The sequence below is a fragment of the Cnephaeus nilssonii genome (assembly GCF_951640355.1).
Source record: "Cnephaeus nilssonii genome assembly, chromosome: 1".
Taxonomy (NCBI): Eukaryota; Metazoa; Chordata; class Mammalia; order Chiroptera; family Vespertilionidae; genus Cnephaeus; species Cnephaeus nilssonii.
In genome coordinates, this window is record NC_137072.1 from 70,483,429 (window position 1) to 70,496,190 (window position 12,762).

General features: G+C 40.2%; 1 protein-coding gene across 2 annotated transcripts in view; it reads right to left on the bottom strand.

Annotated features, from left to right (window-relative positions):
• Positions 1–12,762, bottom strand: part of ART3 (ADP-ribosyltransferase 3 (inactive)) — a 115,893-nt gene that overhangs the window by 18,428 nt on the left and 84,703 nt on the right. For both annotated transcript variants that reach the window (XM_079767274.1, XM_079767275.1), the window contains exons 2-3: positions 9,761–9,838; positions 4,073–4,790 (exon numbers count right to left, since the gene is read on the bottom strand). In XM_079767274.1, coding sequence (XP_079623400.1) covers positions 4,073–4,790; positions 9,761–9,829 — 787 coding nt within the window. In that variant the 5' untranslated portion in view covers positions 9,830–9,838. The remainder of the gene's footprint in view (positions 1–4,072; positions 4,791–9,760; positions 9,839–12,762) is intronic.

The following is a 12,762-nucleotide window of genomic DNA, read 5'->3' on the forward strand; positions in this document are numbered from 1 at the left end:
GGACTAGGGTGAGGCAAATGAGGTGCCGAGTGCAAACTTTAAGAGATGCTCACTTTTAGCGTCATGCAAATGCAGATGCTGCAAGTGTACAACCCTGAAACTGAGGATCTCCTTAAATTTTGTGTCCCAGGCACCTCAATGGCTACATAGCTTCTGCCATTAATTGTAAGTGAATCAGCCATCAAACCAGGCATGATGTCTCATTGGCACTTCCCCACCCTATTCTTTTTTTATCTCATATGCCTTGGTCACATGGAGTCAAATCTAAATGTCCATCCCACTTCTGAGGTCTTACTGCAATACTCACTCTGCATGACCAGCAGCCATGGTTTTGTGTTGGAAGCCGCCCATTGTCTTCACTAGCAGAGAGGTGTGGACAAGGAACCCAGAAGGCTGGTCAACCTTGAAGCTCTGAAAGGTCAGAGCCAACCACCCACTGTTAGTTGAGACAATGGTAGCTGAAGCAACTTTCACCTTTTAGTTTTATGTAAATCCTTGCTGATTGGCTATTATTGGAATTGCCTGCCTAAGGGCTCTGGGTGTATCCCAAAACCTGAATAAAAGGGATAGCAAGGCCAGAGCGGGGTGGAGTCCTTCCTCTTGAGCTGGGCTCCCGCCTGGCCCCCAATATTTCCAAATTAATAGTTTCTAGTCTCTTTCACTTGTGTGCGGCCTCCTCCAGAGCCCGAACCCTGAACCACACGGGACGTTGCGGGGGGGGGGGGGGGGTACACTCACAGTTTTGGGTTCAGAAAAGTAATCACACTCATAAGACCCCAAAAGGCCATCACCTCACCAGATTTGCAGAAGAATGCAAGGCAGGGAACATGGCATACTGTTTAGCAATGGACATCATGATATACATCTCTTCAATGCAAGTCCTTACAGAATTCCAGGGCTATTAGCCCCCAGAATGATGCTCAGTTACAAGGAAACAAGAGTACACAAATGGTTGCAGGAACTATCCTAACTTAGTAGCCTCATGTCACATATCTGTCACAGAAGACAGTATCTCTTATACCAGTCTATGAATGTACTTCCATGACTCAGCAAGAAGAACACCTGGGTATGTCACAATACATTCAGGAATGCCCAATGCTATAATTTTCCCCAAAGTAGTTACAGTTCATTCATAATCCAAGTGAAAGGGCAGAGCAGGACAGCACAAAATGTACTGTACCCTCCATCCCGTGTAACTATGTATATGACTCCTTTTTCTTAGAAAACCGCGAGAATGTAACAGTTGCATAAACCTGCCAATAGGAATGTAGAGAAGTAGACTCAGTCCAAATTAGGCAATCTCTGTAACCCACGTCACTTCCCTAAGCCCACCCAAATGACCAACCCTTTATAAACTACCGCTCGGGTTCTCTCTCTGGCTCCACTGCTGCGTCAGGAGGAGGCTGGGAGCCAAACCCGGGTTTGAATAAAGACTCTTTGCTTTTGCATCGGAGAAAAGGCTCCCTGGTGGTTGATTATTGGGGACCCTGAACTCTGGGCATAACACAAGCAGATAAGATTACGTTTACAATTAGGCAGTTTACCATTAGTCATTTCCACCTTTAGTAGATTTCAGAGAAAAGGTGCTAGAAGATCAACTGGAGGCCATTTTCATAGAAAAAACGTAGAAAGAGTTTTGTTAACCCTTTACTCACATACACCAAGGCATAATATCATAACATTTCAGAATGTTATGGATATAGAAAACATCATAAAACCTTCCAGAGAAAAAAAGCAGGTCTAATTCAGATTTAGTACTCAGAATGGCTTCATACTTTTCAATCGCAGCACCAGAAACTAGAAGCCAGTGGAGGAAGCTCTTTAAAATTCCTAGGAAAACAATTTCTGAAACAGAAATACCAATCTACACATACTGTTATTCAAGCCTAAAGGTAGATTTTTCAGACATGCAGTCTTAGAACATTTGCCTCAATGTCCTTTTTCTCAGAGAACCCTTACCCCACCAAACAAAGGAGGATTCAAGGAAGAGGAAGAAATCCAAGATACAGGGGATTCTTCATAGGGGAGAAGCAAAAGAAAGTCTCAGAATAGTAGTAAAGAGAGATGTCAGTGTAAGGTTTGAGGCGCAGGAAACTGGAGTTGGAGACCACCAAGACATATTAAAAGAGAGGTTTATTCTGCAGTAATGAGCGAGATTCATTACGGAGGTAGAAAAACCAGGAAAGCGAGAAGGGGAGAAGGAGGAGGGACCCAACCAGACTGCCTCTTGCAGAACAGAAGGAAGAGGAAGACAGTGACACGTGGAAGTATGGAGAGGCCTTTTAAGGGAAGGAAGAGGAAGGGGTTGGGCCCAGGGCAGAACTGGAAGGGGTGGGGCCCAGGGCAGAACTGGAACGGGTGGGCCCCAGGGCGGAACTTGAGGGGTGGGCCCCAGGGCACTCAGCACGCGCTGATTGGTGGTTCAATGTCTTGGGGATGTCTTGGCGTCAGACGCCCGGAACGTCAAAACTGCGCCCACCAGTTGGTGTGGGGAGTATCCCACAGTCAGGATATTCAACAAGCCTAGAGAACACGGCATACAGCAGGATGGTGGGGGAATACAGAAGAAGTATAACCAGAAAAGAAAGAAAAAGAGATAGTATCTGAATGTATTAAGAGGAGACTTATATTTCTAAGGATCTGGAGGTAAACTATTGATAGTATATAAAAAACTAAGGAAACAACAAAAAAAATCATACTAAGAGGTACTTAAAAAGGTACCAGTCTTTACTACACAGGGAGAATGGAAAAAAAGGAAATGCACGAATACTGAGGATGAGGGTGGTGATTACCAGAAATTTTTAGTTTACTGACCTACCAGCTATTTCTAATTCCCTTCTCCCTTACCACCCTGGAGTATAGAGACTGGAAATGCTAATTTACCCCCTTTCCAAGCTTTTCTTTTCTTTTTAAAAATATATTTTATTTATTTCAGAGAGGAATGGAGAGGAAGAGAGAGACGGAAACATCAATGATGAGATAGAATCACTGATTGGCTGCCTCCCGCACGGCCCCCACTGGGGACTGAACCCGCAACCCAGGCATGTGCCCTTGACCAGAATCGAACCCAGGATCTTTCAGTCCACAGGCCGATGCTCTACCCACTGAGCCAAACCCGCTAGGGCCCAAGCTTTTCTTATAGTCATGAATGACCAAGTGGCTGTTACAGTCAATGATAATCAGAAATCTAAGCGTTTCTAGGAAAATGTTTACATTCCTGATTAAATAGGCAGATTTGGCTGCCATCCCTCTTCCCCTTCATTTTGTCTTGAACATGAATTGATGTCAACAGTTACAACAGTCACACTGCAAATATGAATCAGTAAAACCAACATGCTAAGATTGGTGGGACAGAAAGAATCTAAGTTACTGATGAAATAGAGCTATCAAATAAGTTCTCTGTTAAAGATGAATGCAATAAATAATTCCTAATTATGGAATATGAGAGCTAAATATTCATTCTATATACTGTGAATTAAACAGGTAAAAATCAATAATTAACATGCTGAAGCATTTTATTTACTTAGAACCATGACACTAAGTACCTGAAAAAAATAGCTAAAAATAAAAAATGGAGGCCACAAGGAGTGGCAAGTGGGAATGGGAATGGGTGGGAAGGGGGCTGCTACTTTTCATTGTAAGCCTTATAGTAGTATTTTGGCCCAGGTACTTCTTTGTTGTGGGGGGCTGTTCAATGCAGTTTAATAGTGTCCGTGAACTCTACACAGTAGATACTAGTAGCAACTAGGGATAGTGTAACAACTAAAAATGTTTCCAGCCTTTGCCAAATGACCCTGAAGGGCAAACTGCTCCTGTTTGAAAACAATGGCCTCATCGTACTATTTTATTTTTTTTAAACTTTCAATAATACTGCAAATGTATTACTTTGATAAAACTAATTTTGGGGGAAGGTGGGAGGTTGAAACTAACATCATGAAAAGAGCTAGACTAGAGACCACCAATGTCATTTCTTCTTTCAAACACCTCTCAATTTCCTTCCTAACCTCTCCCTGGTCCTAAGAATGCTTCTCCTCCCCTCCCAGACAAGCACAGACAGAACAGAGATACATACCTCCTAGAAATGCACACTCGTAATGGCTGCAGGTCTTATTTGTGCTTCGAAGGATAAGATTATTGCTAGCCCCATCCTGTGACACATGAAAAATCTCATTCAGGGGTATTATAATAATTCTTCCACTTTCGTTTTCTTTATCAAAAAATTTTCCAATGGCAACCCCAAAGCATGTGTGAATGGTTAACAGAATGTGTTGGTCACTTGCTGCTTGAGGTTTGGCTGAATGTGCCAAGGTGAAATGGCCAAGTCTGGCTTGGTTTAGGCCTCCAAAGGTAAATGAAGTACCCTGGATTGTGCTATACACCACATTTTTGTAGCTATCTTCACAAGGTCTCCTCAGCAATTGCAGGGCTTTGGTCAGGTAAAAATGAAAAGCTTTGAACTGGAAGCCATAGATATAATCTTTTCGAGACTGGCCAGCCATCTTCACAGCTTCATTGAACAGATGGTAAAAGGAAGTTTGCTCTTGAGCTTCAGAAATATATGCCATCAGGGCTATTCCATGGTTATCCTTAAAACTCATAGGGAGAGAGAGCTGAGTCTTCTGAGCTTCCCATTTGGCTTTTGCATTTTCCCACACATCCTCAAAGAGCTGATGGCTTGCTTTTTCTTCCTTGAGCAGTTGGGGAACATATTTGATTTCCATCCTGTCAGTACATTTCTGGTATTCGTCATCAAATGCATTATCTGCCATGTCTAACATATTAGCCTTTACCTTCAAAAGAAAAGGAAATTAATATTCTTGAAATAAGATATCTGGTGTGTCTTTTTCTCTCACATTACTACCTCCACACTCTCATACCCTGCCAAGAATCTCTCCCTTGCTTACAACCAAATTTGGATTTCTTTTTCTTTAAAAAAAATTTTTTTTATTGATTTCAGAGAGAAAGGGAGAGGGAGAGAGAAATAGAGATTGGCTGCCTCCTGCACACCCCCTACTGGGGATCAAGCTCACAACCTGGGCATATGCCCTGTCTGGGAATTGAGCTTTGATCTCCTGGTTCATAGGTCAACACTCAACCACTGGCTGGGCTGGATATGTTTTTTTATGTAGAAAGTATATCCCATTGCTACTGATAATTTTTCTCAGCTATGACCTATTTGTGTGAAAGAGTAAATGTTAATGGGTAAGATAGGGGTATGGTTATGACTGTAACTCATTTATTTGAACCTTGTGGTGCAGAGGAAAAACCATTGAGTATAAAGTTGAAGAAATGGGTGGCAATCCTGGCTTTGAAAATATTCTTAGCCAGAATTCAACTCCTCAAAACTGTTGAGTGAATATAAAATTATCGTGCATGATAAATACATAATGGTAATATCACCCCTCTTCTTTTTAGGACATTCCCTTGTCCATGTGGTTTGGGTAGGACTGATTCTGCACCTTCAGCCCCAGTAATAAGCAATAAATCAGGCTTAAAAACCAGAGCACTCTTTCTTTCTCTACAATCACAAGCTCTAAGAATAATATTGACTTGGGGAAGCCCATAGTTATCCTTTTAGTTCCATGGAAAATCCTATCTTTAAATAAAACCAATAAAGAAGCCCCAATAACATTATTTTAAGTCCTGGGTTTAGCTACCTGAAGACTGTATTTTACCTTAGTCATAAGAAGCAACAAATGCCCTATTTGCTTGAGCACGTTTGTATTGTTTCTGCTATGTATAACTGAAAAAGGCCCAATCCACCTTTAAATAATACATCTGAGAAACAGAGTGGTGTAATGTAATTAACACTAGGTTAGGGTCAGAAAGGTGTGGGTTCAAATTCCATTTCTGTTACTAACTAGGTACTAATTAAGTATGAGAAAGTTATTTGACATTTCTGAGCTTCAATCTTTTCATATAAACATGAGGCTAATGTAAGGAAACATGTGTTAATTATAATTCTGTTGTAAGGATTAACTGATATAATGAATAAATGCAAAGTCTTAGCTCCATGCCTGGCACATGTCAAGCCTTCAACAAACTGTGATTATTTTTAATTATCTCATTATAGAAATACTAGAGGCCCAGTGCACGAAATTCGTGCACGGAGGGGGGTTGTCCCTCAGCCCAGCCTGTACCCTCTCCAATATGGGACCCCTTGAGGGATGTCCGACTGCCCGTTTAGGCCCGATCCCAGTGGGCAGTCGGATCCCTAAACGGGCAGTCGGACATCCCTCTCACAATCCAGGACTGCTGGCTCCCAACTGCTTGCCTGCCTGCCTTCCTGATTGCCCCTAACTGCTTCTGCCTGCCAGCCTGATCACCCCCTAACCACTCTGCTGCCAGCCTGTTTGCCCCCAACTTCCCTACTCTGCCGGCCTGGTCACCCCTAACTGCCCTCTCCTGCAGGGTTGATCACCTCCAACTGCCCTCCTTTGCAGGCTTGGTCCCTCTCAACTGCCCTCCCTTGCAGGCCTGGTGCCTCCCAACTGCCCTCTCCTGCTGGCCATCTTGTGGTGGCCATCTTGTGTCCACATGGGGGCAGGATCTTTGACCACATGGGGGCAGCTATATTGTGTGTTGCAGTGATGATCAATCTGCATATTACTCTTTTATTAGATAGGATATTTATTATACTGTAAATTATTCAAGAATAGGATCTGCATTATATTTCTCTTTTGAAGTCCAAGCATCTACACATTGAAGTGAATTAAATAAAACCCTGTAATAAACTACTAACCATAAAATAGGATGAGCAAATCTGCCCAGGGATACCATTTAAGGGTTTCTACAAATGAAAAGATAATGTCCTCCACATCATTTCCTCTTTCCACTATTCTATACTACTTTTATGGCACACTGGTTGCATAAGCTATACTCTCAGTTGGAGACGTTAGAGATTTTATAGACACAGATTGAGTAACTTGTCTGGAACTGAAATTTGAACCTGAGCAATCTAGTTCTAGAGTCTGTCCCCTTAATTAAAATGTTATTTCCAGTGATGAAGACCATTGGAATTTATGTAGCACTTCTAAAAGGGTTTAATTTTGTTCTCATAACAACCCATATGAAAGGTTGGAAGGACAATTCATAACACCATTTTACAAATGAAGCAATTATACTGGCATCAGAAACTATTTTTCTTGATCACCTGACACAGAATATGCTTCTGTGAAAAACCCCTGTACTCCTGTGTCTGTAGGTCAGTTTCTTGAAGTGGGAATTTGAGCTTCAGGAGACTAAATCACTACTGTCTCCTAGCCAAGAAATTCACTTTCCTCTGCAGCACAGAATGTACCAGAGAGTATCCTGGGCACCAATGCCTGTTTTATCTTTAAGACTTCAACATATTACAAGACATCATACCCTGAAACTACCACTTCCTATACTCTTCTATATCACATCAGAGTTGATCCAATATGTTCCTGTCTGCTCTATGCCTCTAACCAGTCTGCACCAGTCTAATTTTAGACATCAAGTCTTTCTGGACCAAGGCCACAGTTGATTGTGTGTTCTGTACAGTGAGTGCCTGGAACAGTGAAAAAGTTCACAAATGCCACCACTGTTCAGGGACCACTGGATGGACATTAAAGGGACAAGTACAAAAGGCTAGGTGAACACACTGGTTATATATTTTCTTCCTCTGATTTATCCATTGAAACAAAGGCGAAATTAAATTACCAAAAATTTATTACAAAAATGTAGAAATGATCTAAATGTTCAGAAAATAAATTATAGAAATGCGAAGAAAACACTTTAAACTTTTGTTGCAAAAGAATATTAAAAATGTAAATCAAAATCACAGTGAGATACTATCCTATCTAATAATAGACAAATATGCAAATTGACCGCACCCTCACCACGCCCAAGCCACACCCACCAACCAATCAGGACGAATATGCAAATTACCCCAACAAAGATGGCGGCTAATTTGCATATCAAGACAGCGTAGAAAGAAGCCAAGAGCTGCAGAAGGGAGCAAAGCTGCAGAGAAGCAAGCAAGCTGGGGGGAGAAGGGAGGAGCGGAGGCGGGGCCGGGGGAGAAGGAAGTTGAGCAGGCAGGGCTGGGGGAGAAGGGGCGGGGCCGGGGGAGAAGGGAGGAGCGGAGGCGGGGCTGGGGGAGAAGGGAGGAGCGGAGGCGGGGCCGGGGAAGAAGGGAAGATCGGAGACGGGGCCGGGGGAGAAGGGAAAAGCAGGCGGGCTGGCGGAGGGCGGGATAGAGTGCAGCAGGAAACCCTATTGCAGGATTTTTCCTGCAATGGGAACGCTAGTTTCATATAATTTAGGGTGGCTATTTTAATAAGAAATAAAGGAAATTAAGTGTTGGCAAGGGTGTAGAAAAATTGAAGCCTCATACACTGCTAATGGGAATGTAAGATGCAGCCACTGTGGAAAACAGTTAAACAGTTCCTCAAAATGTTACACATAGAGTTACCATATGACCCAACAATGCTACTCTTAGGTATATACCCAAGATAATTAAAAATATATGTTCACACAAAAACATATACATGAAAGTTCATAGCAGCAGTACTCATTCATAAGAAAAGTGGGAACAACCCAAATGTCCATAAATTGATTCATGGATAAACAAAATGTGGAATAACCATACAATGGAATATTATTCAGCTATGAAATGAAGTACTAATATATGCTACAACATAGATAAACCTTGAAAACGTTATGCTCAATGAAAGAGGCAATACAAAAGGACAGACATTGCTTGATTCCATTCAGATGAAATGTCCACAATGTCTAGAATAGGCACATCCATAGACACAGAAAGCAGACAGGTGGGATAGCCAGGGGATGCAGGGAAGCAGGAATTGGAATTGAATGCTAATAGCTATAGGGCTTCTTTTTAGGTTGATGAAATGGTCTATAATGAGACAATAGTGAAACTATGCACAACATGGTGAATCTACAAAAACTACTGAATTGTGGATTTTTATATGTAAATTATATCTCAGTAAAAAATCACAATATAGTACAGGCAACAGAATATATAATCATTCTATAGACAATGGATCAGAATATTAAATTAAAAAATAGATAAATTTTTAAGAATTCAAGATATTTTAAAGGAGGTACCTCAAGTCAATGGACAAATAATCAGTGGTGACATGACAGCTAACAATGTGGGGGGAGGGGATTAAGTGAGATACCTGGCTCATATTTAACATAAAAATATGTTACAGAATATGTAAGGATTCAACTTCAAAAAATAAAATAATAAAAGTTCTATCAGAAAAATATAGTATGTGGTCAAAATAGTGAAAATGGTAATTATATAGTAGTTTAATAGAAAACATGTAACCAAATACTGCAGTGTCATCTTATTTGGAAAAAAATACATATTTCCAGAATATTTAGTGACCCAGAGAGACATTTATAGCACAGTATTAACTTAAAAAGGCAAAAAACATATGTACTGTATGAACCCATTTTGTAAATTAAATACACAGAGAGAGAGAAGCCAAGAAGACTATACATCAACAAATTAAAGAGTCTTTCCCCACTGAGTAGAGAGATTGTGGATGATTTTTACTCTCCTCTTTTTGCTTAATTCTAATTTTTTCAAACGTCTATAATTAACATGTATCAAATGTGTAAAATGAAAAGACGAAAGCTTCTTGAAAAACTGATTTATCTATTCTAACTGCTCTCATATGCATTATGAACAACACGGATGCCTTAGGTAATATTATATCAAGAGTTCCTAGCCCAATGACCATGTACTTCCCATTTCCAACATTACCTGGAAGATATTCATTAGAATCATAGCTGACAGCAGCATGGTGACCATTTCAAATTTTCCTGTCTTCATTTTTCTCTTCTAAATTAAAATGAAGAAATTTCAAATTAATAGACTTAAAGAGACTTACGTATAGTGTTAGAGCACTATACACTATATATATTTTCATTCTGGGTGGAAGTAGGTATCATGATAGTCAGGAAGTGATTACCAATAAATTCCAATGGTTGGAAAGGCCTGGATTTTGTCTGCTTGTCTAACACCCCCATTTTACAGATGAGAAAACAAAAACTCAAGAGAACTTCAGCAATTTGCTCAAGATTAAATCTATCCATTTCCATTCTCCTCTAGATATGTTGTTTCTCCTACCATAGTCACTGGTGCTCATATTTTCTTGCTACATCTCTCCTCAGCATACTCAGAAAATTAACACTAACAAAAACAAAAACAAAAACGTTTCAAAATTGGTCTCCCAACTCCCAGTTTCTGAGAATTCTCCAGGAGTTAGAGACCATGTACATCATCCACTCTTCTTTCCTTGTTGCAAATCAAGTCATGCCCATTTGGGTATAATGGAGATGATGAAGCCAGTAGTGGTACAAAGCAGAAGGTTATCCAAGGGTACCTCCTTCCCCTTCAATATTCACATTCAAGAGAAGCCCACGGATAAAGTGTCTTGCATAACTTTCTGAAGGCAGGAATGAGAATAAGAAGGAACTGGGTAGGCAGCAATTCTAATAAGATTATACAACTCTGCTGGCTGAATGCCCAATATTCATCACAGTGTTTATGAGACTGAAAGGGGTAAGTAGAGGGCAAGAGGCCCTAAGGGCTGACGCTGTCCCAGAGTCAATAAATGATCCATTAAAGGTGGTCTACAGTTCCTTCCACATAATTACAATACAGTTAACATTACTGAAACTGAACTAAAATCTCTATTTTATCGTACCAATCACCATATTCTGGCATCTGAACATGGGAATGAAAGCACAGAGAAAAGAACATAGTCTTCCCTTTGGCCCTAGGTCCCTGCCTTTATTTAGGAGCTATTTGTTTCACTAAAGATATTAAAATATACTATCAAACATGCCACTTTTGTGTCAAACTTCCCTTTCCAAAAAAGATTCGGTCTGTAAGACTTGGCAAATAACTGTCACAAAGCAGTATGTGCCAAGAAAGCTAGGAAACCAGGTTTTGTTTTGTTTTAAATTCTTCACTGCTGTAGTCTGAGTGTAAATAAGTAAAAATGTTTACCTGGCTTTTCTGCTTGTGGAGATTTAAATGATGCTAGGTCTCAAACTGTTTCCCCACTCTCTCAGTTGTGAGCGTGTCTTCAGAATGGGAGGTTGTTGACAGTGAGAGCTGAGAAGGGAATGCTTTTCTTTTTATAAACACCCCCAGCAGTAGCTTGGCAGTGGCACATTACCCCATTTGTGTTCTGCTATTTATATCTGGCCCCCACACTATCCCTTGGAATCACTGCTGTTAACACATGAAATCTCCAAGAGGCTTGTAAAGCCACAGCAATTCCCTCTAACCACACAGCGTGTTCAGTTCTGAGCCCTTAGTGTTGGGCTTCTCAGAGAGTGATCACTTCCCATTCCTAACCCTTTGACTCTGAGATGTCAAATTAAAGCAAGACTTTACCCTAGCTAGATGTTTCACATACCTAAAGGGACTTGCTGTGTTAATTGCTGGCAATGACGATGGTTATCACCATTCATTCAACCAGCTTACTGCATTTCAGGTACTGTGCCAGATGCTGGGATACACTAGCAAGCAAAACAAAGTACTGAGAAGCATATACAATCTAATAAAAGATATGAATATGTATACTTAATCAGAATACATGTTAAGAATCTTAAGTATAGACAAAGTCTAGTGACAGCACTAAGAAGGGAAGGATTTGGTAACAATACCTGCAACTGTAACTCTCATCTGAGTGAAGTACACATAGTGAATTGACTACATGCTGAAGAACACTTAGAGTTCACTGACTGGATAAAAAAATAATTGAGTGTCCTAGGAAATTCATGCATATGTACATCAAAATACATTAATCGAATGTATTAGATAGTAGCTCTATTCATAACAGCCCCAAACTATAAATCATCAAAATGCCTATCAAAAGTAGAATGGATAAATTGTGGCATATCATACAATAGATTTTTTGGAATATTAAAATTAATAACCTCTAATGACATATAACAAATGTGGATAAATCTCACAAACAAAATTATGACTAAAAGACACACATGTGCATATACTACATGATTTAATTTACATAGAGTACAAAATCAGACGAAACACATCTATGGCCTTAGATGTCAGAGCAGTGGTTATTCTAAGTGGGACGTATTAACTGGAAGAGAATAGGCACAGGGGAGCACCTGGGATGCTACTTAGGTTCCGTTCTTGGTTCTGGGTGTTGATTACATTGTTATTGTGAAAATTCACTAACCTATATATTTATGTGTATTTTTCTGTGTTGTGTGTGTATACATATATATATTACTCAATGAAACATTTTAAATGATCATAAAGTGCATCCACTTTATAAAAACCCATCTCATCTCTACTCTTCAGACTCTTCAAAACCTCTAACCTCTTCTCACCTCACTGTCTAAGCAATTTAAAAGATTAAATACACTAACTAAAATCCTAGAAATAGTATCATTTTTTAAAAATGGAGTTTGGTTAGGAAGGAAAGAATGTATGCACAGGTGTTCAGGCCTAGGCTCATGCTGACTTGCTTTTAAGTCCCAGGCATGTGGGCCTACAGGAAATGTGGTGGTGGGATTTCCCCATCTGTGGCCTTCTCAAATCTACTAGATTCATCTATCACCCAAAAGACTGAGTCCACCAGAAAGAACATAACAAACATTGTGTGAAGTTCAAAGCAAGTTTTGCCTTGTTTATTCCCAATATGCCATTGTTCCATTCCCGTTTTCTTCCACTTTAAAACTCTTGATATCATTCATTCAACAAATATTTGAGTCATTGCA